The following is a 25,909-nucleotide window of genomic DNA, read 5'->3' on the forward strand; positions in this document are numbered from 1 at the left end:
ATTTTTTTCTTTTTTGGTAAAAAAACGCAAAACTCAGCCAAAATTTACCACTAAAATGAAGTACAACATGCGGGGAAAACTAAAAATCTCAGAATCGCTTTGATAAGTAACAGTGTTCAAAAGTTATAACCATATAAAGAGACAGGTCAGAATCCAAAAAAATGGGACTGAGCCTTAAGCTGTAAAGTGGCTGCGTCCTTAAGGGGTTAAAGCTGCTGATCAAGCAGTGAATCTCCCTGCAGGTATCTAAAGGGTAAACACCCACAGAGCTTGTTCTGCTGAAACCCTGTGTTTACCAATGATAGTTCAGCTCCAGTAATGAGCAGAATCATTGGGTCCATGATGTACTATCACAGTGTGCCACACTTCATGCTGTAATACTGTGTCATACAATGCCAACTGGTTAATGGTGTCCCAAACTATTGACAAGGTGGCATCACAACATTATGGTTTGCAGAAAAGCACTTTGACATGAAACAAAAAGACCCAGTGAAGGCAGCAACAAATATTTTAATACAACAAAAACATGAAATCAAGTGGGGAAAAAAAAAAAAAAGTTGACTGATCACTAAAACATTTCCATTGGAAATGTGCTAAAACTCACTGTTCCAATCTACCATCTCACAGCTATTTTTTTATGTGTTACTAGCCTACTCTTTACACACTTTCGATAATCATGCACAAAAGGACCTAATGTTGAATGCTCAGACATATTTAAAGTCCTTCTACTGCAAGTATTCATGTTTCAAGAGTGCCAGGAAATGATGATATAATTCACATCTCAGAAACCATGGACCTTCAGCTGTTCTTCCTTCACAATGCCAATCTGAAAGAGTAAAAGTAGAATTAGTACCCACAGGTGTCAAAATTATAGTGCAATTGGGCTTACAAACTTTAATGGTACAGACTGAAGTCTATTGCAGAGTTTTCCATTTTCCGCCCTTATCTAAAGTGTCAATGGCCACCACAACATGTGAGCAAAAGTCACCATTAAAATGCTATGTAATAAGTAGCTGGAAGTTTTCATACATGCAGTATAACCATGTTAGACAAGCAGGACTGCACAGAAATGCAGGAAGACTAATAGAATACATTGTGTGCCCATTACAGGATTACTTACTTCCATAAGAAACTGACAGATGTTTTTCCTCTGGTCTCCCTGGAGTTGAATGACTTCACCGTACTCTGGATGTTCAATCACAGTACCATTACAGGCAAATTTCTAGACAGAACACAATGACTTAGTTTTGACTACTACTTCTCAAAGAAAAGCATGCCCTTTATTCAAGCATACGAGGACAAAAGCTTATAGTACCAGTAACCTGACCCCTTTCAGACTACTGAACATTTCCCCATGTAGCTAGAATGAACTAGTGTAATGTAACCAAGTGAAATTTACCTTCTTGAAAGCTTTTACAAGTTTCTTTTTGTCGTAATCATCTGCAATACCCTGTACAGTGGTCAGAGTCTTTCTGCCGTTTCGTTGTTGAATTCTTATATGGATATAATCTTCAGTCCCTGCCGGGAGTAAGTCGTCACCCTTAGTTGCATCAGCAAAGGGGTCTAAAAACAGAAGTCAAGTTTTAAAATGCAGACAAAGCATAGCAAAAGATATATGTAAAATTTAATATCTACTAGTGTATATACTGTGCCAGTCTGGACACATTTTCTTCTAGATATTCTCATATTAGATGAGCAAAGTTTCAAGCCACTGAGCACTACCAATTGTGAAATGGAATGAGCTGCAATACTGATCATGACCACTGGTGCAGCCTATGCTGGGAGGGACATAGAAGAGACTGCAGCAGTGGGAACTATCCAAGGACAGTCCACAACCAGCAGAAAGCTTTAAGTTGTGGGGTAAAACTGAAAGTTCATGAACACTGAAGCATCTAGGGCAGTGATGGCGAACCTTTTAGAGCCTCAGTGCCCAAACCAAAGCCACTTATGTATTGCAAAGTGCCAGCACAGCAATTTAAGTAGTAATTTATTTCTCCTTGTTCATTGACAACTTTCAATCCTTCAGCCTCCCAAGGACACCAACGCAGTTAAAAGGAGGAGGGCAAATTCATCTATCATTGTAGGAAGATTCTGCAGGCAGATTCTTTGAGTCCCGTCTGGTGAACTTCACTCTGGGGTAATGGCCTGGGTGCCCACAGAAAGGGCTCAGAGTGCCGCCTCTGGCACCCATGCCATAGCCCCTAGATCAGGGGTGGTGAACCTATGAGCCAGCTGATTTTAAGATGGGAAAAGAAACTGCCTTAAAAATGGAAACCAATGCCAGGTGCTTCTGAAGGCAGCATTTTAAGTGCTGGAGCTCAAGCCTGCACAAAGATGGTCTGCAGACACTCCACAGAAGGGTCAAAGATGGGACCTATTTTCCAATAGCTTTTCCTAAAGAGCATCAATTATATCAGAGTGGAATACACATGCTTATTCAACATTTTGTGTTTAGTGTGCGCCAGAAAGGCTTATGGCCTACACACTAAACATGTCCATAGACCATAGTGTCTGGTTACTCTTCACAGGAATGCAGCTGGATACAGGACAATATAGCAGTGCTTATTTTTACTGTTCCAGTTATAAAAGCAAAGGATAAGTTTAGCAGAGGCCATGGGAGACCTATACAACATCCCTGGCCTACCCCAAATGCATACTGAGGGCATTTGTGCATATAGAGACAGGTGGCTGCTGTTTGCTACTTTCAGTGGGAGTGGTACAGAGGACATATATACACAACCCACAGTACAGGTAACACTCCAATAGTTATGGTGAAACCGTGGTTTATTCACCCATGCAATTCCATTTTGGCTTTTGCATACAGGTTGATAAAGGCTGTACATAAAAATGGGTGAATAAAGTCAGTCATCAAAACTATGGCAGCGCTGCCTGCTTTCTCCTATGTTGGAGGATTGAGTCAATGTAAAAAAACTATGTTACCCAATGCAACACAATATTAGTGTTAAAGAAACTTTGACCAAGATGGCAGCCATGAGGGTATAATCAGACCTCTTAGTGCATCCAACTATACTGGTAGATGAGAGGACAGCATGGCATGAGGTGGGTATAGTCCAACCTGCCCTGTTCACATTGCAGGATGCAGTCCTATACTACATGGTGTGATTTTTCTACCTGAGTATACGGCTACATTGAGATCCACAAGTAACTGAACCATAGGGTGAACCAGACAATGGGGTCAGTCAATTTAGCCTATATACTGCACCATTAGGCCCAACACTGCTTCTAAAACCATATATGGGGCAGTGGTTCTTGCACATACGGAATAAGATAAGAACACAAGGCACAAGCTCCAAGGAGGGTGCTAGGGGATCTAGTCAGGAAATACAAAACATGATCAGAAACATAGGTGGACAAGTCCCATCCACAGCTCTAGGCCTAGGGAGGTGCTGTACAAGTGCCCCAGAGCACACAGGAGGAGGGGAGGCCGGAGCAGCACAGCAGCCTGTCCCGGGGAGTGCAGGGATCACCCGGGGCTCAGCACCCGGCCCAGCTGCCTCCTCCCCGCATCACAACGCGTCGCCATTTTGTAAAGACCAAAACAAAAAAAATGGAGACGGAGATGAGTAGGAAGAGGCGGTGGCGGAGAGACCGAGGCGGGCTCACATACAGAGGACCCGGGCACACAGAGCAGCCACCCACAGCACAACTGGCGGTAACACTGGAGGCTACCGGATAGAAATACTCACCGAAAGAGTTGAGGTTCTGGATAGAGGACATGCGATATTATTACGTGCACAGAGTGCAGAGGAAAAGCTGCCGGCGGCCGGGACGGAGTCGCGGGAGAAGAGCGGGCTGCTACCGGTCTATGGGCGCGGGCCGGGGCTAAGGTCGAGCACCTGCTACGGCCGTGTGAACCTAGAGGCAAAAGCTGTGTCAGGAGCTTAACAGCAGAGCCGGAGCACAGTCTGACGAGTAGCGGCTGAGTCTCTAACAACAAGGCCCAGAAAAGCCTAAACCTACTCGCTTGCAGTCTAGAACAAAATGGCCGTGTTGCGGCTTTTTAGCTGCTTGCTTAGCCACCGGTCACGTGTTAAACACGCCCTGATGCGGGAGGTTGGGTATTGTAGTTCATCATCGTCTCAACGCGCGCAAACTGGAGGGAGGCGGAGACAGGAATAGACTACAGCTCCCAGAATGCAGCGCTGCAATCGGAAGCTTTGGACCGTTGCACAGTGTGGGGGAGGGGGAAGGGTGTAGAGTACGTGATGGGTGGAGGAGCTGCTACGCTGTTTACTTGAGTTGATAATTGAGGGATAGTTAGGGTGTAATGGTTTACTGGTCGCCATGTTACCTTCTGAGGAGTAACCACATATACAGTGTTCTACTTCAGGCTGTAACGTTACTGGACTCTAGTGGGATGTAGTAATGTAGTTTATCCATGTACAGAGGATTAAACAGTGTGACCAACATTTCAAAAGTTCATTTTTTTAAATTTAGTTTTCTGCTTGCAAGACATTGTAGACACTTTTGTAATGTATAGGTGCTCGATAAATTATACAAACCAATGATTTCCATGTAGGTCACATGGGGAATATGGAAATTTACCATCACATATTTGGAATACAAAAAAGTGCAAGCTCCGGCGCATGTGGAAAAATGCACATTCACATCCAAGGGGATGCAGAAAAACACATTGCACATAATGCAAGTGCGTAGTTGTCTATTCTTGCAGAAGAGAAAGACACAAAAGATGCAACGCGCTGCAGAAATGTATTTTCTCTGAGGGCGTGTTCACACGTTGCGTTTTAAAACGCATTACAACAGCTGAGATGAGGTGATTTGCCTAATTAAATTACTGTTAACGTTTGCGTTTACAAAACGCATGCGTTAACAAATGTAAATAGTAATGTAATTAGGCAAATCACCTCTCCTCAGGTGTTGTAATGCGTTTTAAAACGCAACCAAAGCGCAACATGTGAATTCGCCCTAAGCCTTTTGTTCCAGCCCTTACTTCTCCACCTCATATTGTGTCCACTCCAGCTCCCTGTCACATTGTAGTCCCTCTGATATTGTGCCCCCAACTCCACCTCATAGGGTATTAACCCCTTAACGCCAAAGCCACATTTTTTCAAATCTGCCCTGTGTCACTATAAATGGTTATAACTTTGGAACGCTTTAACATATCCAAGTGATTTTAAAATTGTTTTCTCGTGACACATTGTACTTCATGGTAGTTGAAAAATTTTGGTTGTATGTTTTGCATTTATTTATGAGAAAATCAGATATTTTGTGAAAATTTGGAAAAATTCTCGATTTTCGAACTTCACAATGTTCTACTTTTTCCACACATAGTCATAATCACAAAAAAAACTTAATAACTAACATTCACCGAATGTCTACTTTATGTGGACATGGTTTTTTGTTTTTGTAAGATGTTATGGGCCATTGAACGTTAGGTGCAATTTTTCACACTTGCATAAAAAATGCGAAATACTGCTATTGAGGTTTCAAGTCACTTTGAGAGGCCTAAATAAAAGTAAAACACCATAAATTACCCCATTATAGAAACTACACCCCTCAACGTATGTAAAACAACTTTTATGAAGTTTTTAAACCCTTTAATTGTTTTACAGGGGTTAAAACAAAATCGGATACAATTTTGAAAGTAAAATTTTTTTGGCTAAATTAATGTGTTTTTCAAAAAAAGTACAAATTCTCAGTGGATAAAATACTAAAACGCTCTACAAAATTTGATACCCAATCCCTCCCGCGTATAACAATACCCCATATGTGGTGATAACCTGTTGTATGGGCACACGCCAGGGCATGGAGGGGAGCTGCGCCATTCAGAGTCACTTTTTATTGGCCAAACAATCTTTATTTTTTGGCAATTTAAACATTTAAGGGCTTATTTTTTGCGACATGAGATGCACTTTACAAATATTTTATTTTAGTGGGTCATTAGCTTATTGATGAGATTTTATTAACTCTTGAATATATGGGTGAAAAGAAAACTGTCAATTTTGTTTTCCTTTCTTTTTGTATCTTTTGGTGGTCGTACACTAAAAATACTATATTATCTTTATTCTATAGGTCACTACGATTACGGCGATACCTCATTTATATAGTTTTTCATTTATTTTTACAATTTTACTGGAAAAAAACTAAATCTCATTTGTTTTTGCATCACCATCTTTTCAGAGACGTAACTTTAATATTTTTTGGTTGACAGAATTGGTTTAGGGCTTATTTTTTACGTGTTAAGTTGTCCTTTCAAGTGGTACCATTTTGGGGCACATAACTTTTTTTTGATCACTTTTAGAACATTTTTGTGAAGAGATTTTATGAAAAATGTACATTTTTGGCGGGTTTTCGTGTTTTGTTTTTACGGCGTTCACCGAGCGGACCCAATAATGTTTCTGAGTTATTGTACGGATTGTTACGGACGCGGCGATACCAAATATGTGGGTTTTTTTTACTTTATTACATTTGTATAGGGAATGTTTGTGTTTAGGTGACTTTAACATTATTTACTTAATTCTTTTTATTAAAATTTTTATTTAATGTTTTAACTGTTTTTATTTACTTTTACAGGTTAGCTTGAACAAGCGATCCACTGATCGCTTGTTCAAGCTCTTCTTCACCTTACACAGTGTAATACAGAGATGTATTACACTGTGTAACATTACATTCAGGAGCCGGCGCAAGTAGCTTGACGTAATAGTACTGCAAATTGCGGGAACGCACCTCCGGCGATGCAGTACTATTACGTCAAATGTCGGGAAGGGGTTAAAGGGGGTTTCCCACGAACTAAAGTTAGTCCCTAGCCACGGGATAGGGCCTAACTTGCGTATCAGTGGGGATCTCAGTGTTGACCCCCACAGATCGTGAGAACGAGGGGTCCGTCGGAGGTGCAGCACTCAGCAATTTCCGTCAGCGCCACAGAGATTAATTGAGCAGAACGGTCACGCGTGGCCGTCTGCTCCATTAGTCTGACGGAGCGACAAAGACCCCCACTGATCAGCAAGTTAGGCCCTATCCTGTGGATAGGGCCTAACTTTTAGTTTGTGGGAAAACCCCTCTTAAAGAGAACCCGTTATGCAAAATAACCCCCCTAAACTAAATATATTTTCATAAACTGCCATTAGAGAGCATTGCCTCTATCCCTTCATTGTCCCTCTACATCCCTGTAAACCTAAGCAATGAGGTCCTAAAGCTGTATGCAAACGACCTGTGAAATGTCCAATGAAGCATTAGCATATTCAAGCTGTCCACTCTATTCATGAGTGGGAGGCACAGCCACACCCCCAGTGCTTGACTGACAGCCTGTATAATGGAGTGAGGTATAATGGTGTAATGTTTCCATGTGCTTCCTGGTGCTGGCGGCCACGCCCCCTGCAGCCTGTGTGTGCATGTGTGTGTGTATAGGAGAGATACAGCAGCTCCAGGCTGCAGCCATGTTACAGCAGAACATGTCAGATTCATGTGTAGCTGATGTCTGTGTCTCTCACCTGTATATTAGGAGGATGCAGTATGTCAGCAGATGCAGCACACACTAGCCATACTTTACTATACATTACACACAGACATGAGCAGGGGAGGAGAGGGGAGGGGTAACAGGGGTGACATCACTGCCTCTGACCATGTGACCAGCCTCATTTACATGGTAAAAAATAGATGATTTTACAATGAATAATGTATGAAATAACTAGATAAAGGCTGGGATGGGATCCTTGTGATCTGCTCCAACAGGTAGAGGTGACAGGACTAGTGGCAGAGACCTGATGACAGGTGTCCTTTAAGCCCATTCAGCAAACCCCCCTCACATTGTGCCTTCCCCCAGCAGCTCAGCCACTTATAGTACCCTCCTCTTACTGTGCCCACACGCAGCTCCCCATCTTATTGTGCCCATCCGCTAACAGCTCAAATACATCTTTACAACTTTTTTCAGATGCATGTGAAAAATGCATTAAAACTGATCAGTTTGCAGTTTTTCATTTGCGAGTTTTAGCAAGTTTTTTGTACAGATGGTTTTAATTTTGAAAGCATTTTAAAACCTATACAAATATTGCATCTCCGTGATCGTACTGACCCAAAGAATAAAGTACACATGTCATTTGGGGTGCACAGTGAAAGCCGTTAAATCCAACCCCACAAGAAAACGGCGCAAATGTGCTTTTTCATCATTTTCACTACATTCAGAATTGTTTTCCCGATTCCTAGTACACGCCATGTAAAAATATAAAAGTTTAAGCTCTTCCCACCTCAAAACGTTCTCTCTGCTGTGCTTGACATCATGCACCAGACGTCTGGAGAGCCAGTTATAATGTCCCTGTAGGCAGGACCATTGATTCCAGCGAATGGGGCATTTGGAGCTTAAATGTGCTCTTCGCCTCCTTGAGTTTATACTACCATTTTACATTTCACTTCAACGTTTATTTTCTGGATGACACTATCAGACTAGACCATGAAAGAAATGGGCTCTGTAGTAATAGAGCCCCTTAGGCTCATTTGCAGACTTTTTAAAGCCTTTTTTTCTAAAAAAAAAAAAAAAACAAAGGCATAGGAAGCATAAAGAAGAGCAGATCCTGCCAAAGGGTGAGTACACCAACATGTAAGTGTAATTGGTTTACAATCCTTCATCCTGGTGGTAGATGTCCATTAAGTAATTCAAGAGGTGGTGTGGCGGCTAATCCCTGAATCACTGTTCTCTTTACCATTATTAACAAAAAGTGCTTACATAAATGCATCAGAATACAGATGAGGTGTCCATGGAGAGGAGTTTTGGATTGAATGCAAATGCATACCATGGAAGATGCAATACTCATCACTCAATCACTTATTGAGAGTTTATTGACCCTAATGATCAAGAAAGTTGTGTTTAATGTCTCAGTAGTGTTTTACGTCACTGGCAATGTGGCAATGTTCTCGCGCATGCGCAGGTTTTGCAAATAGAGCTGGTAACAGCACCCGCTGTCTATACAGTGAGTAGGAGGACCAAGTAGGGCAGGGGCACGAATAAATTATAATAATAAACAATTTATTTTCCCCCATGGAGGAGAAGAAAGTTGTCACAAAAGGCCATAGAGACACATTTTAAATACATTACAAAAATACCACGGACATACAACATATATTGAATAAAAACTACTAAAATATACACAATAAGAAACAAACTCAAAGTTTACTGATCTAAAAGATCTAAGAGACCCGGAAATTATTCGCCACTCAAAGCTATCTTCGCCCCCTTATTTGTATTAAACAGATGGATAGAACGCGACATGAATGATTTTTTATATCTGTCAGTCCTGCTCCTGATTTCTTTTAGTCTGCCGCTAAAACTGCTTCGTTGCCCTTCAAGTAGGTTAAATGAAGGATGTGAAGAATCTGACAATATTCTAGCCAGTTTTTTGAGCATGCAACGACGCAGCCTGGCCTCCCAGTGCTCCATTTTCACACCAATGATGCTTTTTTAAGGATCTTTCTACATTTGCATTGGTCCTGGGCAGACAGACACGGGCCCCATGCACAAGCCCCATACATAAGAGTGCTAAGTACCACAGACTCGAAAAAAGTGATCAAAAGATGGGTGTTCACGGAAAAGGCTCTTAGCGACCTCAGGAAGAACAACTTACTAGTAGCCTTCCTGTAAACGTAATCCGTCTGAGTTTGCCACTTTAATTTATCATCAATCATTATACCCAGGTATTTATATTCCCCTACACGTTTAATTTCAACCTCCTCTGATGTTCAGTGGTTCGAACGCGGAATTCCTTTTTCTTGAAAAATCAACTATAATCTCTTTGGTTTTTGACAGATTTAACTGCAGGCTATTTATAGTACACCAGTCACAGAACTCGGACACACTTGTCCTGTATCCCCCATCCTCTCCATCTTTTATCAGTCCTACCAAGACCGTATCGTCTGAGTATTTCTGGACGAAACACTCTAGGTCGTTCCTTCGGAAATCCGCAGTATAAACCGAAAATAAAAAAGGCGACAAAACTGTCCCTTGGGGGACTCCTATGCTAGACAGAGCTTCCCCCGACCAATAATTTCCAACTCTTACCCTTTGCGGTCTGTTTAACAAGTAATTTAAAATCCAGTTTCCAGTTTTCTTATCGACAGATAATTTTAGTAGTTTCTCAACTAAACACAATACGATTAAAAGCACTACTAAAATCAAAAAACGTCAGGCGTACCGTGTTCCCTACATTGTCCAGATGTGAGTACACCCTTTCCAGCAAATATATCAACGCGTCATCAGTACCTAGTCCAGGCCGATAGGCAAACTGTAACGGATCCAGAAGTGGGGAAACAACAGCACTCAGTCTATATAACACTAGTCGTTCAAAGACTTTCATGATCAGGGCTGTTAGTGCAATCGGTCTGTAGTCATTCAAATTTGTCGGCCTACTAACTTTAGCTAATGGGACTATCGTAGATGTCTTCCAGAGTTTTGGCACATAAGCAGAGTCTAGACTGCTGTTAAATATTCTAGCATACACCGTACTTAATTCCTGACTGCATTCCCTTAGGACCCTAGCTTGAATATTGTCAGGACCCGGGGCCTTTCTCAGTTTTAATTTACTTAGTTCCTTTTGGACCTCCCACACCTCTATGTTTCTGATTACCGTATTCCGTGGTTCGCACGATTTGGGAAACTCACTACTTATTTCGTAATTTTCTTCAGCTTCTGCTGTGAATCTGTTGAAGAACCTATTTAGTTCCTCGACTAATTCACCACATTCTTCCACATGGCTTACCTTACCAGGCAATCCCGTGATGGTTCTTAAGCCCCTCCATACCTCCCTTGGGTCTCCCACAGATAACTTCTTCTCCAGTTTATCCCTGTACTGCTTCTTGCAGTCTTTAATTTTTGACTTGACCTCCTTAGACAACGTGTGGATGAGCACATCGTCCTTACTACGAAACGCATGACAGCGCTTTCTGAATAACTCTCTTAATTCAGTGTTAACCCAGGGTTTATTATTGTATAATAATAGCATATAGTGTATATAGTGGCAATGCACAGTGCTGCTCTGCAGAGCACATTTGTTCATTTTCATACTTTATAAAGTTACATGTCTACTCATGGTTTTCTAGATCTCCGCATTTTTGACAAGTTTGAATTGAGATAATTGGTCAAATTAACGCATGCGTTTTTTGACGGACTGCTTAAACACGGGCCAAAATGCGTTCAAAACGCCACGCGTGGCATCACCCTAAGTAAACATAGAAGCTTATATTGAAGGAAAATAAGCAGAGATCTAGAAAACTGTGAGGAATTGATACAGAAAGTATATTGGAAAGTTGTATAACTTTTTGCTGTAATGGGAACACCCCTTTAAAATATTCATTCCTTCCACGGAGGGATAAAATAGCTACTCCACCAAATGAGTATTATTAGGGTATGTTTTGTGCAAGAAAATATAATGTTGCAATCAGTACTATTTTGGGATATATTCAGTGTTCCAAAATGGTGCCAGCAATTACATGCCACAGGCAGCTTTGCCATGTGAAGGATAACACTGGTGTTGCTGGTTGGTGTGCAAATCCATTTAAAGGGTTAACACCTGCAGTTGGTGCAAACATTCAGGTCCGGGTCCACAAACTCACCGGACCCCAATAATAAACTATTAACCTCTTAGGATGTGGTTTAAATTTGTATCAAGGATCAATGAAAAGATTGCCTCTAAATCTCAAAGTACCAAAAGTTCATAGAACACATTATTCAACCCGCACAGTACCTGCATTAGTCATTAACTCAGCGTATTTCTCTATAATTTCTTTTTTGTTGTATATGCCAATACCTGATTAGTTTAATTTATTCAAGTCACACAGCATCCGTGGACTAAGCTAAGGTACATTATTTTCCCTGTCATGTCATATCTGGTGTTCTCTTTCTTATTGTAACTTTTATACATTACAATTATGAGATAAGTTTTTAAAAAAAACAACCCTCCTATTTTAAAATTAAATTACTGTTAAAATCTTATGATCCTGCTCTGTTCAATTAATGAACATTAGTGTACTATACTTTTTAACCCCTTCCTACTGATGCCCTTTTTCACTTTTACGTTTTTGGTTGCCTTCTTTAAAAATCCTTAATTTTTTTTGTGTACGTAGCTTTTGTAAGATCTTGTTTTCTGCTTAACCAATTGAACTTCCTAGTGGCAGTAATTTCTCTCTGCTGTGCTTGATATCATGCACCAGACGTCTGGAGAGCCAGTTATAATGTCCCTGTATGCAGGACCATTGATTCCAGCGAATGGGGCATTTGGAGCTTAAATGTGCTCTTCTCCTCCTTGAGTTTATACCACCATTTTACATTTCACTTCAACGTTTATTTTCTGGATAACACTATCAGACTAGACCATGAAAGAAATGCGCTCTGCAGTAATAGAGCCCCTTAGGCTCATTTGCAGACTTTTTAAAGCCTTTTTTTCTAAAAAAAAAACCAAAGGCATAGGAAGCATAAAGAAGAGCAGATCCTGCCAAAGGGTGAGTACACCAGCATGTAAGTGTACTTGGTTTACAATTTATTCGTGCCGTTGCCCAAATGCCAGAACCTTGCTAGAACATAGAGTCATGCACCTCCCTTTAGGCCCTGCACAAGGTATAATTCAATGAATCAGCTGTGACTGGAGTGTGAATTTAACTGACACCTGAATGGAAGGGCTCTGCTGTGCTGGGGGAGAAGTACCAAGCAGAGGTGGAGGAGATTTTTTTTAGGAAGGAGGGGGAGGGCAGTATAGAGCAGGGGTCAGGAACCTTTATAGCTGAGAGAGCCATGATCGACACATATTTTAAAATGTAGTTCCATAAAAGCCGTACAATATGCACATGCCCCCCCAGTAGATAGGGTGTCACAGGTACCCCTGCAGTCAACGTCTCGGATCGCATGCACACACGTCCCCCTCTTAGTGGCAGCGCCCCTTTCCGAGCCCACTTACCTCTCCACGTTCCTGCTCCCGTCCCAGCTGGCCAGCACACGCACTGGCCAAAACAACCCTCCTATTTTAAAATTAAATTACTGTTAAAATCTTATGATCCTGCTCTGTTCAATTAATGAACATTAGTGTACTATACTTTTAACCCCTTCCTACTGATGCCCTTTTTCACTTTTACGTTTTTGGTTGCCTTCTTTAAAAATCCTTAATTTTTTGTGTGTACGTAGCTTTTGTAAGATCTTGTTTTCTGCTTAACCAATTGAACTTCCTAGTGGCAGTAATTTCTCTCTGCTGTGCTTGATATCATGCACCAGACGTCTGGAGAGCCAGTTATAATGTCCCTGTATGCAGGACCATTGATTCCAGCGAATGGGGCATTTGGAGCTTAAATGTGCTCTTCTCCTCCTTGAGTTTATACCACCATTTTACATTTCACTTCAACGTTTATTTTCTGGATGATACTATCAGACTAGACCATGAAAGAAATGCGCTCTGTAGTAATAGAGCCCCTTAGGCTCATTTGCAGACTTTTTAAAGCCTTTTTTTCTAAAAAAAAAAACCAAAGGCATAGGAAGTATAAAGAAGAGCAGATCCTGCCAAAGGGTGAGTACACCAGCATGTAAGTGTACTTGGTTTACAATTTATTCATGCCCCTGCCCAAATGCCAGAACCTTGCTAGAACATAGAGTCATGCACCTCCCTTTAGGCCCTGCACAAGGTATAATTCAATGAATCAGCTGTGACTGGAGTGTGAATTTAACTGACACCTGAATGGAAGGGCTCTGCTGTGCTGGGGGAGAAGTACCAAGCAGAGGTGGAGGAGATTTTTTTTAGGAAGGAGGGGGAGGGCAGTATAGAGCAGGGGTCAGGAACCTTTATAGCTGAGAGAGCCATGATCGACACATATTTTAAAATGTTGTTCCATAAGAGCCGTACAATATGTATAATTGCTGATGTATGGACTAACTAGCCTCACATCCCTGTAGACGAAGTATTACATATAAAAAATAGCGGGGATGTGCATGAAAAACTGGCCTCAAGAAGTAGATATCAGATGTACATTTATAAATTCCTTACTTTATTGTGATGCCATAGCACTAACATAAAAACATTTAAAAACATCTGGCCACAAATGCCATAATACAGTGCATAAATGCATACAATTCGTGCAATATGCTGACAACCCCCAATGGGTCCGGTATGGACTAACTCTGGTGTGGATCTAGAAATCCTGGTCTGTTAGGACTAATTATGTAAACAATGCAGATTGATCCAACAAATAAAGTGGCAAGTGCCTAAAAAGTGATGAGTGTGCATCCTATGCCTTAGGCAGTCTAACACATAAAGTCCAAAACAGTTTGGAATGATATCACCGTGTTGTTGTTGGGGGATGGAAGGTTGTGCCCCGCGCGTTCCGCCTCCACAGGCTTCCTCAGGGGTATGATTTGTGTGGGGTGCTGAGCGTTGTTTATACCCTAAAAGTAAGTGGCATGAGAGGACTCACCTGTGTGGTTCTTCTGTGTGAAACTTTCTCCATGCATTTCAGACATGTCAGTTGAATTTTTGGACCTCAAATTGTTCATCCACCAAAGAAAAATTAGGACTTCATTATTTAGAAAAAAGACAGCGACTAACAATATTTTGCACTTTGAAAGTTTTCACCCCCACCATCAGAAAAAAGCAATTCCGTACAGTCAATTTCTCAGACTAAAAAGAAACTGTAGTAATCATGAAGATTTCAAGATCCATGCCAACGAACTCACCTCCAGATTGAGAGCAAGAGGATACCCCAAGAAAATTATTTCACAAGCTTACATGCGAGCAAAAGGCAGGGAAAGAAGCACGTTACTAATACCCAGTAAAAAATCGAGAGTGGAAGACACTGTCAGACTCATTACAACGTATAATAATCAATGGCAAGACATCTACAAAATCCTGGGCACCAATTGGAATATACTACGAAGTGAACCTAAACTCAATCAATACATTGGCACAAGACCTACCATAACAGCCAGGAGAGCAAAAAATCTAAAAGACCATCTCACTAGAAGTCACTTCGTACAACCAATGACCCACACAACTGGTGGGCATCAAATTAGGGGAACGTTCTCCTGTGGCGAATGCAACGTCTGTCAATACATGGCCAACACAGATTCCCTCACCAACCCCATCAACGAACGTGTTTATAGATCAAAGCAATACATTAACTGCAAAACCAGAAACGTTGTTTACTTAATCAAATGTACATTCCCAAAATTCTATGTGGGGCAGACGACACAACCATTGAAAAAAAGGATTCAGCAACATTTATCCACCATCAACATGGCTAAAAAAACATTTTAAACAAAATAAGAGCCTTACATCCGTGGCTATGCATTTTCTAAATACTCACAACAGTTATTGCAGAGGCATAAAAATATATGGCCTTGAAAAAGTGGACATCAACATCAGAGGAGGGAACCCCACACCACTACTCTTACAAAAGGAATCAAGGTGGATCTACGAATTAGATACAATGACACCGAAAGGACTTAATGAAGAATGGCTATTTACTGGGTTCTACAAACAGGTATGAGCTAGCCCAGCACTAAGAAACTGGTATCATATACCATTTCTTAGATAACATCAATCCTTTAATATATAAGGGCATGACTCAGATTTGAGTTCATCCAAAAGGCTTCTATTCGACATAGGGGTTACAATTTAGAAGATATTTTTTATCACTATTGTGAGTCTAAATTTCACTTTTTAGCTGTCTTGATTTTATAATGACATCCCAAGTTTGTTTCACTTAGCACTCATGTTTTTTTGTCGTTTGTTTTTTCACTAGTTGTAATTTCACTGACGTGTGCATATTGGAAAAAAATGGCCAACATCGTGAAACGAGAATACCGGCATTTGACCGCTTGGAGAATATAAGAGGACAATCTACATGGAAAAACGACCCATATGGCACAAGATTAAGCACCACAAGAAGAGCACAACAAGGAGCACATCATTCAAAAGCAAAGTCAAGTTTGGTACTCAAGAGAAGATTCAAAGTCCGGATCAAATGACGAGGTCTTTAGAATTGGACATTCATGGACTATAGGTCCCTTTATCACCCTTCACAACACGTTTACAATTCACTCACATAGATTTAGTATAAGGACCATGTCCACTAGACTTAAAAACTTCTTTCACCCCACATTACATCAGCGGCACACATACAGACTTGCATCCCCCTATATATCGCAGTAGCCGACATTACCTTATCCTCTCAGATCCAGTCATTATAGGCCATTACCCCACATCTACACACATGATGGGGCACTACTTATATTCATTGGCATCTTCCGTAAGAGCCATTGCCTCTGCCCAATACACATATATATATATGCACATCTATTTACCCCTGGCTTTTTGTTATCATTTGTCTATAGACAAATTATACATATCATGATTTATGCCACCTACAGTGTCCAACATGCAAATATTTCTACTATACTTACCTAAAGTTTAAGATTTCCGATAATACACGGGGCGGCGCTGGGGGGCGTGCTGTGGGTGCGCCTACCTGGTGACGCGCGGCCGGCACAAGCAGGAGGCGGAGGATTGTGCCGGTCTCGCGAGAACTGGGTGGGCGCATGCGCAGTGCGCTCCTCCACGGCCGCGATCACACGCACTACATGCGACTTCACACAGAAGAACCACACAGGTGAGTGCTCTCATGCCACTTACTTTTAGGGTATAAACAACGCTCAGCACCCCACACAAATCATACCCCTGAGGAAGCCTGTGGAGGCGGAACGCGCGGGGCACAACCTTCCATCCCCCAACAACAACACGGTGATATCATTCCAAACTGTTTTGGACTTTATGTGTTAGACTGCCTAAGGCATAGGATGCACACTCATCACTTTTTAGGCACTTGCCACTTTATTTGTTGGATCAATCTGCATTGTTTACATAATTAGTCCTAACAGACCAGGATTTCTAGATCCACACCAGAGTTAGTCCATACCGGACCCATTGGGGGTTGTCAGCATATTGCACGAATTGTATGCATTTATGCACTGTATTATGGCATTTGTGGCCAGATGTTTTTAAATGTTTTTATGTTGGTGCTATGGCATCACAATAAAGTAAGGAATTTATAAATGTACATCTGATATCTACTTCTTGAGGCCAGTTTTTCATGCACATCCCCGCTATTTTTTATATGTAATAAGCCGTACAATATGCACATGCCCCCCCAGTAGATAGGGTGTCACAGGTACCCCTGCAGTCAACGTCTCGGATCGCATGCACACACGTCCCCCTCTTAGTGGCAGCGCCCCTTTCCGAGCCCACTTACCTCTCCACGTTCCTGCTCCCGTCCCAGCTGGCCAGCACACGCACTCGCAGATTTAAAGCGCCAGTGCACCGCTGATTGGTGCTACCCACTTCCCGGGTTCCCACAAAGATGGGCGGCGACCAGCATACTCCGCCGGATCTTAGTGCTTCATGCCTGTGAGGAAGCTTTCCACAGTGTTTCCTTCCCAAGTGAGGACCTCCCGTTGTGACCCCAGACCTGTTCCTGATTCTGTTCCTTCGCTGCCAGCCCTGACCTCTTGTTCCGTCCCCAACCTCACATCATTGCCGCCTGCCTTGACCGTCTGCCTGTTCCTGACCACGAGACTGCCTAGTGATCCTGTACCTCGATCCTGTATCCAACATAAATATAGTAGGGGAGTAGTAATAAACGCCATGTAAAAGCACATACAGACCACGGACCACGACAAAGGGAGCCCCTTTGTCGTGGTCCGTGGTCTGTATGTGCTTTTACATTGTGTGTTCCTTGCTGGTTTAGGGTGTGGGTACTGTGTCTCTTTGGGACTTGCTCAAGATAGTTTATTACTACCCCCCTACTATATTTATGCTGGATACACCTGTGATGGTATCTTATTGTTTACACCCCGGCCATGTGCAATGATGTTTTCTATTTGTTGCTCCAATATCTGTTGTTTGTCTATTTTAACATATTCTTGGCAAATAAATTTGAATAAATAAACTTCAAATTTATGTGATATTATATACAAACCCCTCTTTAGGAAAGACAGAACAAATAGGATAGGAAAAATGCATAGTTCATATACCCAGTAAATTAACTTTGTAAGCCTACCTGTACTCTGCCAGAAGGAGAAGGGAGTCCCAAGGGTGTGTGTTATTCCTGCAAGTCCATGTGTGTCTCAGATCACTCTCATCCCTTTCACCTTCTCTGAGTCATCTTCTACTCTGCACTACCAAAGGGAGGGGTGTGAGGGAGCTACCAGCAGACATCAACGGATAGAAACACTGCCTTGCGTGAGTAACACACACCCTTGAGACTGGCTTCTCCTTCTGGCAATGTGCCAAGTAGGCTCACAAAGTTCATTTTGTGGGGATGGGCACTATGCGTTTTTTAGCTAAAGAAATAGTATAGTGCTATGGAAACCTGTCATTAGGCTTATTAGTGAAAACCTGATGACAGGTTCCCTTTGAAGCTTTTACAGGCCTCTTCATTAAAGGGCTAAGCATATAAATGTGAAAAAAATGGTCAGAGCAGGTGGGACATATAAACTGAAAATTGGGGATTAGTAGAGAGATAAAATGTTTTTTTTATTCAGTGTATATAATAGACGAGGCAGCATCTGGTGTAGATTGTGCCAGTGGAGTAGAACCATCTCAAGGAGAATCAGAAGGAAATAGACAGCATGTGAATTTGAGTGTCTCAGCAAAGGATTTGACTACTTATGACCATGTGAAATTTCAATTTTTCTTGTTTAATAAATTAGCAAATATGTCTACATTTATTTTCTGTCAAGATGGGTGCAAAGTGTACATTAATGAGCTAAAAAAGAACTTTTTTTGATCTTACCAATTGGCTTCAATGACACAAAGAGTGAAAAAAGAAAAGGGGTCTGAGTACTTTCTGTACCCACTGTATGTTTCCAATAGGGTCAAGGAAATTTTTTAACCAAAGAAAACATTGAGAATCCATCCAATACTTGCTAAAACATCTGGCCAAAGTTTGTGGAGTTTAGTACATTCCTCCGCCAGATGAACCAGATGGTTTTCGGTGACAAGAATACCTGGTGAATTATCATGAACTGTGAGAAACAAAGCACTTTTTTTCTTCAGGTACTATCCATTCAACTCACAATGCTAAACCAATCCATCTGATCTTTATATCTATCCCATTCCACCTGAATCCTATCTCTCACACTCTGTAAGAATAAGGGTATCTACTATTTTATAGCCTAGAAAAGTTTGTGTTAAATATACGAAAGTTATAAAGTAAAAACAAAAACCCAGATAATACAATTCCCTCCGGCGAAGTATGAAATCCTTATTTGTCCCATTTGTAAAAAAGGTGACAGAACTAAATAATCTATCCAAAAATTGACCTAAGAATTATAAGAATAATATTTGAACCCAGCTTATCCTTAGTTACTTTCCATAGTCCATAAGTGATGGACTTTGTGCCCCACAATCTTTTCAATCCATAACTAATCCTGATTCCAAATCCATTGTTCACTAGCTGTGACATATTAACAGAAAACACTCCAACAACATTTTGTAACTGTCTAGCTAAGAAGTAGACAAATAGATTTGGCAATCCAAAAACCATCTCTACTCCCTTTTTTATCACAGTTGTTTTGCAGATCTACCCTTCTGCTCCCTTCCATCAATGCTAATATTTAATCCATTTGTCTTTTATTAATGCCCATTCTCTATTGTCTCTCATTGCCTGCTACTTGCTCCTTAGCAATTCCATCCTACCACCCTCTAACCCTATCGCTCACATTCTTCACTTCTAATTTCCTGCAACCTGCTGTCCCACAGACAAGGCCACACCTTCTACTCATCTTTCTGATTCTCTCTGTTCCCCCTTTTTCATGCTGCACCACAACGCTGGCATCAGCCACAAATACAGAGCACTAGTACAAGCATTGCTTTCTTGAGACAAAAAAAGTCTCAAAACCTTGATCAAGTTTCTTTCACGGAACAGGAAAAAAAAGACAAATAAAAGGCTCAAAAACAGAAAAGTAAATTGACAGTAAAAACCATTAAAGGGTTTTTCCCATTAAAGAAAGTTCTTAAATTTTAATCCCCTAGTGATGTTTACACAACAAAGATCCTTGTTAATCCCTTACATTGCAATTTTAGTCATTTTTATTGCTGTCTTTGGTCCTATGACTCCATAGACTGGTCAGTGTAAGATTCCAGAGTGTGGGCAGGGACTCTATAAGCATATGATCCCTCTGTACTATGAGATGCTGTGTGCTGACAATTAGCTTATATTGTCATAGTACAGGGTTTATCTACACTTTTATTTAGCTTCTGAACATTCTACTAGTATCTTACACCTAGAAAAAGAGATGACACAGAGATGATGAGATCCATGAGATGGATATATCACAATTACGTAATTGGGGTCAATTGTATTTTTATATTCCCACATCTGTACAAATGCAAGCAAAAATAGAAGAAAAGACAGATGTATGTGGAAAATTTACTCAACTTTATTTAATCTTGACAAAAGTTAAAAACACTTAAAAAACACCCACACTTTGGGTGTGAAGCGCTCAAACACTCCCAAGTTGAATAGTACACCAATACAATGTATAATAATTTGTTAGAAAAAATCGATACAAAACATGCCAGTGTTATGTTTATACATAGGCTAACCTGGAAAGAGGTAAATCCAGTGAACATCAATTTGGTGTATGGATAAAGTGCCAGGTAACCTAAAGTGCAAGTGCAAGTCCTAATGCATATCGATAAAGAGTAACATTACTATGAACAATGATCCTGGGGAGAAGGAGTAGAGGTGCCCCACGTGTATCGCCCGCTAAACGGGCTTCCTCAGTGGATATGCAGCAAATGATCTCCCACTACCTTATATAGCTCTGCTTGCTCTGGTATGCGTTTCAAATATTGCAACAGGCGAGTTTCCAGCACTGCACTGTAGCGCCGTGGGTAAACAGTAGGAATGTATTGTAGTGATATGCAGCATGGTATATTTTAAAACAATATAATTTAATATATAGTTTATTGAAGTGAATAGTAAAAAAGTGTTATTGTAACTTTTAAAAAATCATGGTGAGTGACAAAATAAAATTAAAACATTCAAGTGAACACCGTAAGTGCAGAATCCCACGTGACTACAGATAATCAGTGCTATAAAATTAGTGGTGATGAGGAATAATATGACGAATATACTATATGTCTATGACAGCAAATAAAATAAAAATTGACACAACGTACAAACGCAAATAAGTATAATCAATCTGCGTACCAACATGCTGCGTACCAGCACATCACTAAAATTTTGTGTCTTTGTTTTCAAGCACTAGGTGTCTTGACTTCGTGTTCGACTGGTAAAGGAATTCTGCATCTTCACACTCAGAATGTTGCCCTCCATGGAAGCTGGATCTCTGAAGAAAACCTGTTAAATTCACACAAATCTTTTTGCTTTTTAACTTCATGTGTCTTTGGTCCCCTTCTGTATGTTATAGTTAGTCTGTCGGGACAGTTTCATACTTAACCTCTGTATGTCAAGGATTTTGCTCTGTGATGGCTTCCCTTTCCTGTTGACTAATCATCTGATACATATGTATTCATATGTGGGTGGCCAATTTATTAGGTGGGATTTGTAATAGCATATATTAATATTTATTCAGTTCATCTATTTTTATATTTTTTAGCCAATGTCACATAGTTTGCTCTGGTGGGATGCGACCTTTCTTTGAGATCCGGCGCCTGCGCATAAGGAACTTTATTGTTCGATTTCAAACATAATGGGCTAGGATTTTGTGGCTGATTATCCTAGTACGCAGCATGTTGGTACGCAGATTGATTATACTTATTTGACTTTGTACATTGTCGATTTTTATTTTATTTGCTGTGATAGACATATAGTATATTCGTCATATTGTTCATCATCACCACTAATTTTATAGCAGCACTAATTATCTGTAGTCACGTGGGATTCTGCTCTTACGGTGTTCACTTGCACTTTTTTATTTTGTCACTCACCATGATTTTTAAAAAATTACAATAACACTTTTTTACTATTCACTTCAATAAGCTATATATTAAATTATATTGTTTTAAAATATACCATGCTGCATATCACTACAATACATTCCTACTGTTTACCCACGGCGCTACAGTGCATCGCTGGCGACCCGCCTGTTGCAATGTTTGGAATGCATACCAGCTGGACAGCCCGACAGCCTCATACACTGACTTCCTTGTGCGTGACACGCACGATGGTCACTATGGTAATACACACTTCCGGTGTGTTCCTGTAAGTAATTCCAACACTGGCATGTTTTGTATCGATTTTTTCGAATGAATTGTTATACATTGTATTGGTGTACTACTGGGGAGTGTTTGAGCTCTTCACACCCGAAGTGTGGGTGTTTTTTAAGTGTTTTTAACTTGTTCTGTCTTTTCTTCTATTTTTGCTTGAGATTAATATTTAACACAATGACACTCTCAGCTCTGCTAACTCAGCTATAACACACACACACACAGTCAGCCCTGCTCCCACACCTAATCAATGAAACAGATAGTCAGCTCTGCTATAAAGGCCTTAATCTCTTTTGTAGCTTGTATAGTTAGTCTGTGCACACTGCTGCTTGCACGCAGAACGTGCCTGTGCCAGGATACATATAGCACAGCAGTGTGCAGATAAGAGAAGCTATTCATGAGAAGTATCCGACCATAGTCGGTTCGGTCGTATCCAGGGGCAACCAAAATTGTAAACACAAGGATTGATAGAGACAAGTTATAATAATATCTGTGAAACCCTATATTTTTGTAAATAGTGAATTAGAGAATGTGTTATTTTGTTATCCTGAGTGTATTTAAGAATCTTATCTGCATAAAAATAACCCATTTAAGGAAAATCTACCATCAAAATCAAGCATGCTAAACCATGTGCACTTACATAGAGACCCGGGAACCTGACTGTTTGTTATCCATTTTATCCTTCCTTCTAAAATAAGCTTTTAAAATTTTGCTAATAAGGCAGAAGGGCTCTGGGAGAGGGATCATTACCAGAGCCCCTCTGTGCTGTATCTTCACAGGCAACACAGTGCCGAGCACGTCTCCCCCTCCTCTCTGCTCCCTTGGTGCTTCCTCCTCCCCTTGCCTGCTGTTTTACACAATGGGAGAAGGAAGTCCTCCTGTATCGTGTATCTGTCTGTGAGGCTACAGCATTTAGGGTCATTTGTATCGTCTCCCAGAGTTGATTTTTGAAGGCAATAGATGAAAAATACAAGGGGATTAACACAGTCACAATGATAATGGGCAATGAACATAATTATAATATACCTTTTTGTCATACAATCACTTAGACACTATGATAATTGTTTGGGGAAAGTATAATTCTTTTTATTAGGGCCAATTAACCTATCAGTATATTTTTAAATGTGGGAGGAAACCGGAGTACCCGGAGGAAACCCACGCAAACACGGGGAGAACATACAAACTCCATGCAGACAATGTGATTGGTTAGATGGACCCAATGCTGCATGGCCACAGTGCTAATCACTGAGCCACCGTGCTGCCCTGAGGTGGTAAGATGGTAATCTGTTGTGTGGAAAACAGAGATGATAAATTCCACATCTGGATGTTATCTCTGTGCTGGGATCATTGCTGGGTCTTTGCGGAGAATCATGTCCCCTTTGCAATGGCCGCAGACATACCTCTGTGTGTCAAGAGAGGCTTTCCAACGTCCAACCCTAAAGAGATAGAAAAAGCTTATATTACTGACAAATTCTTAAAGCGCAAACCAGTCACAAAGTAACAATAGCACCCCTTTACTAATGTGGAGATATAAGGGAAGCAAGCAGTGGAAGTAACTTTCACATTGTATAGATGGTAACTTACCTGAATTGGCACCCAGAGCACTCATACACCACCGGGTAGTGGATCTCGTAGCTGTGGTATGCGGTAATCGGTGGGAGGTCAGGGTGAGCCTGTGCGGCCGTCTGACAGAAGAACAGCCAGCGCCATCCATGTCCAGCATATCTATCTCCATCGATGACCCAGCATGCAGCATGACACATCTCATGGATTAGTGTGTCCCGAAGTCGTGCTGAAGAAATGAAACTTACAATCAGCATTAAAGACACATGGAAGATTTCAGAGCAGCAGTTGTACATGAAGCAAAACATACCTGCAGAATCACAGATTTTGGCAGAGAGTTCAATGATGGCATATGGATTGCCATCCTCCTCACACATTCTAGTGAGACCCGCTGTTGTTCTCAGCCTTTTATTCCAGGTGATTTTCATATCTGCAGGAAGCTACAGGAGAAGGAAGGAAAAATATTTTAAAATATATAAAAATATTTTACATAGAACCTTTGGGGCATATTTATCAGGACCTGGCGTGGTGCAGAGGCCCTGAAATAATCGCAAATGCTAGCTTATTGCTAGCACTTGCGATTATTTGCCCCGATCTGCCACCTTCCCGCCTGTGCACTTGCTGCCACCGGCGACTTTTCATATGTGAAAAGTCGCCGACTGCGTTTTTTTTCTACACCAGGCAGAAGCCTCTTGTTGTATCCCGCTGTGAACATGCAGCGGCGGGGCTATCATACGCTGGCACACAAGCCCCTTTGTGTCTATGATTCTATGATGTATGGAGGTAAATACTCAATCTATATTGGCCTGTGCTATATTTAACAACATACATACATTGTACATAGGTGTATATTATAATAAATACCTCATCATCAAAGACGGTTTGGTTGTAAAACTCATACAGGCATCTTGTCAGCTCCTGCTTGTTCTCCTGGAAGTTGGTCACATATTTGGATTGAGGAGAAGCGAGATCTGTCAGGAAACAGTAATTGATGGGACGCTCCTGTATCCTGATACTGTAACAAAACATAGAAGAAGATCACACACCAATAATCAATAGATTCTAAGAACAAACAAACAATATTACCTAAGAATATATCATTACATAATACTGCCACCTAGTGTCTAGATAACATGAACCTGAGAAGATGGGGAATATACATATACTGTACCTTTCCTCCACCAGCTCAATGCTTGAGGATGGAGAATTCAGATCTAAAAAATACAACAAATCACAACATGAACTTGTCATTTAGTTATACTAATTGTAAAAGTGTAATTTACTATAACTCAATGCAGAAGTTTGTTAGATACCTGCTATGGGTGGGTGGTAGGAACCAGAGCCACCATCCTCCTCTTCAAGGCTCCTTGGAGACCTTGGTATAAATGGATGGGACTGGAATAAAGAGCATAAGAACCAGACAATTACCATCAGGAAAAGAAACAGTATAAAAGTGCAATAAATCCTGCACAGAGCCACTCATTGCCATAGATAACAATGTAGAGAAACGGCCACTTACCTGATGTGAAGTCTCATCGCTGCTATTGTCCCAAATATTGGACTCAATAATTTTGCGGATCTTTGCATTGACCAGAATCTATGGAAACAAAGTAACATAATGTTTTAATTTCAAATAATTTAAGTACATTTATTAACTTCACTTTATCCTCTTTGACCGGCGTAAATTCTAGAATACATCTTTTGTAGTATAAGGTACAAGGCAGCATCTCTCTGGAGCTGAGGCAGAGGATCTTAAGATAGACTATCAATGACCCAGTAGCTGATAGTGGTAGTAATAGATGTAGTAGAACCACCTGGCCCGGCAGTATGCTAGTTCTTTGGGCATTACTAGGTACCCCCAAATTCTCCTATGTTGACCTTTATATAAGGGATAGGACTGACTCTGGTAGAACTGGGTTTATATCTATATTTAATATTATTCGTCCAATTATGGCTACAAAATTACATTTTACAAAATTACAACTCACCCGGTCATCGCTGCCGCTGTTGTCGGAATCAGAATCTAAAACAAAGCTATGTTTTTGCTTTCTTTTGGGCATTTTTGCGGAAAAGCAAAAATCTCTAAACCACTAACTCTAACACTCTCAGTG

General features: G+C 40.9%; 2 protein-coding genes across 2 annotated transcripts; both read right to left on the reverse strand.

The window, feature by feature from the left end:
• Window positions 1–490: 490 nt before the first annotated feature.
• EIF1B (eukaryotic translation initiation factor 1B) lies at window positions 491–4,010 on the reverse strand. The gene is made up of 4 exons (XM_072153447.1): window positions 3,708–4,010; window positions 1,400–1,563; window positions 1,121–1,222; window positions 491–826 (listed from the first exon to the last, which is right to left on the reverse strand). Exons 1-4 carry the CDS (start codon window positions 3,736–3,738, stop codon window positions 782–784), a joined length of 342 nt encoding a protein of 113 aa, XP_072009548.1. The 5' UTR covers window positions 3,739–4,010; the 3' UTR covers window positions 491–781.
• Window positions 4,011–23,281: 19,271 nt separating this feature from the next.
• LOC140133353 (germ cell nuclear acidic protein-like) lies at window positions 23,282–25,891 on the reverse strand. Its single transcript, XM_072153448.1, has 8 exons — window positions 25,787–25,891; window positions 25,318–25,395; window positions 25,112–25,193; window positions 24,970–25,012; window positions 24,663–24,813; window positions 24,109–24,238; window positions 23,820–24,027; window positions 23,282–23,671 (listed from the first exon to the last, which is right to left on the reverse strand). The coding sequence occupies exons 1-8, from the start codon at window positions 25,856–25,858 to the stop codon at window positions 23,563–23,565; spliced, it is 873 nt and encodes a 290-aa protein (XP_072009549.1). The 5' UTR covers window positions 25,859–25,891; the 3' UTR covers window positions 23,282–23,562.
• Window positions 25,892–25,909: the final 18 nt, after the last annotated feature.

The sequence above is a fragment of the Engystomops pustulosus genome, chromosome 5 (assembly GCF_040894005.1).
Source record: "Engystomops pustulosus chromosome 5, aEngPut4.maternal, whole genome shotgun sequence".
Lineage (NCBI taxonomy): Eukaryota > Metazoa > Chordata > Amphibia > Anura > Leptodactylidae > Engystomops > Engystomops pustulosus.

What these genes read in the sequence shown, in the direction of transcription:
- EIF1B (XM_072153447.1), bottom strand. Translation starts at nt 3,738, where the DNA reads ATGTCCTCTATCCAGAACCTCAACTCTTTCG. An exon ending in CCAGAACCTCAACTCTTTCG is followed by an intron (nt 1,564 to 3,707) that starts GTGAGTATTTCT and finishes TTCTGTTTTTAG; the next exon opens with ACCCCTTTGCTGATGCAACT. An exon ending in TCTGTCAGTTTCTTATGGAA is followed by an intron (nt 827 to 1,120) that starts GTAAGTAATCCT and finishes TTACTCTTTCAG; the next exon opens with ATTGGCATTGTGAAGGAAGA.
- LOC140133353 (XM_072153448.1), bottom strand. Translation starts at nt 25,858, where the DNA reads ATGCCCAAAAGAAAGCAAAAACATAGCTTTGTTTTAGATTCTGATTCC. An exon ending in ACAGCGGCAGCGATGACCGG is followed by an intron (nt 25,396 to 25,786) that starts GTGAGTTGTAAT and finishes TTGTTTCCATAG; the next exon opens with ATTCTGGTCAATGCAAAGAT. An exon ending in CTACCACCCACCCATAGCAG is followed by an intron (nt 25,013 to 25,111) that starts GTATCTAACAAA and finishes TGTATTTTTTAG; the next exon opens with ATCTGAATTCTCCATCCTCA.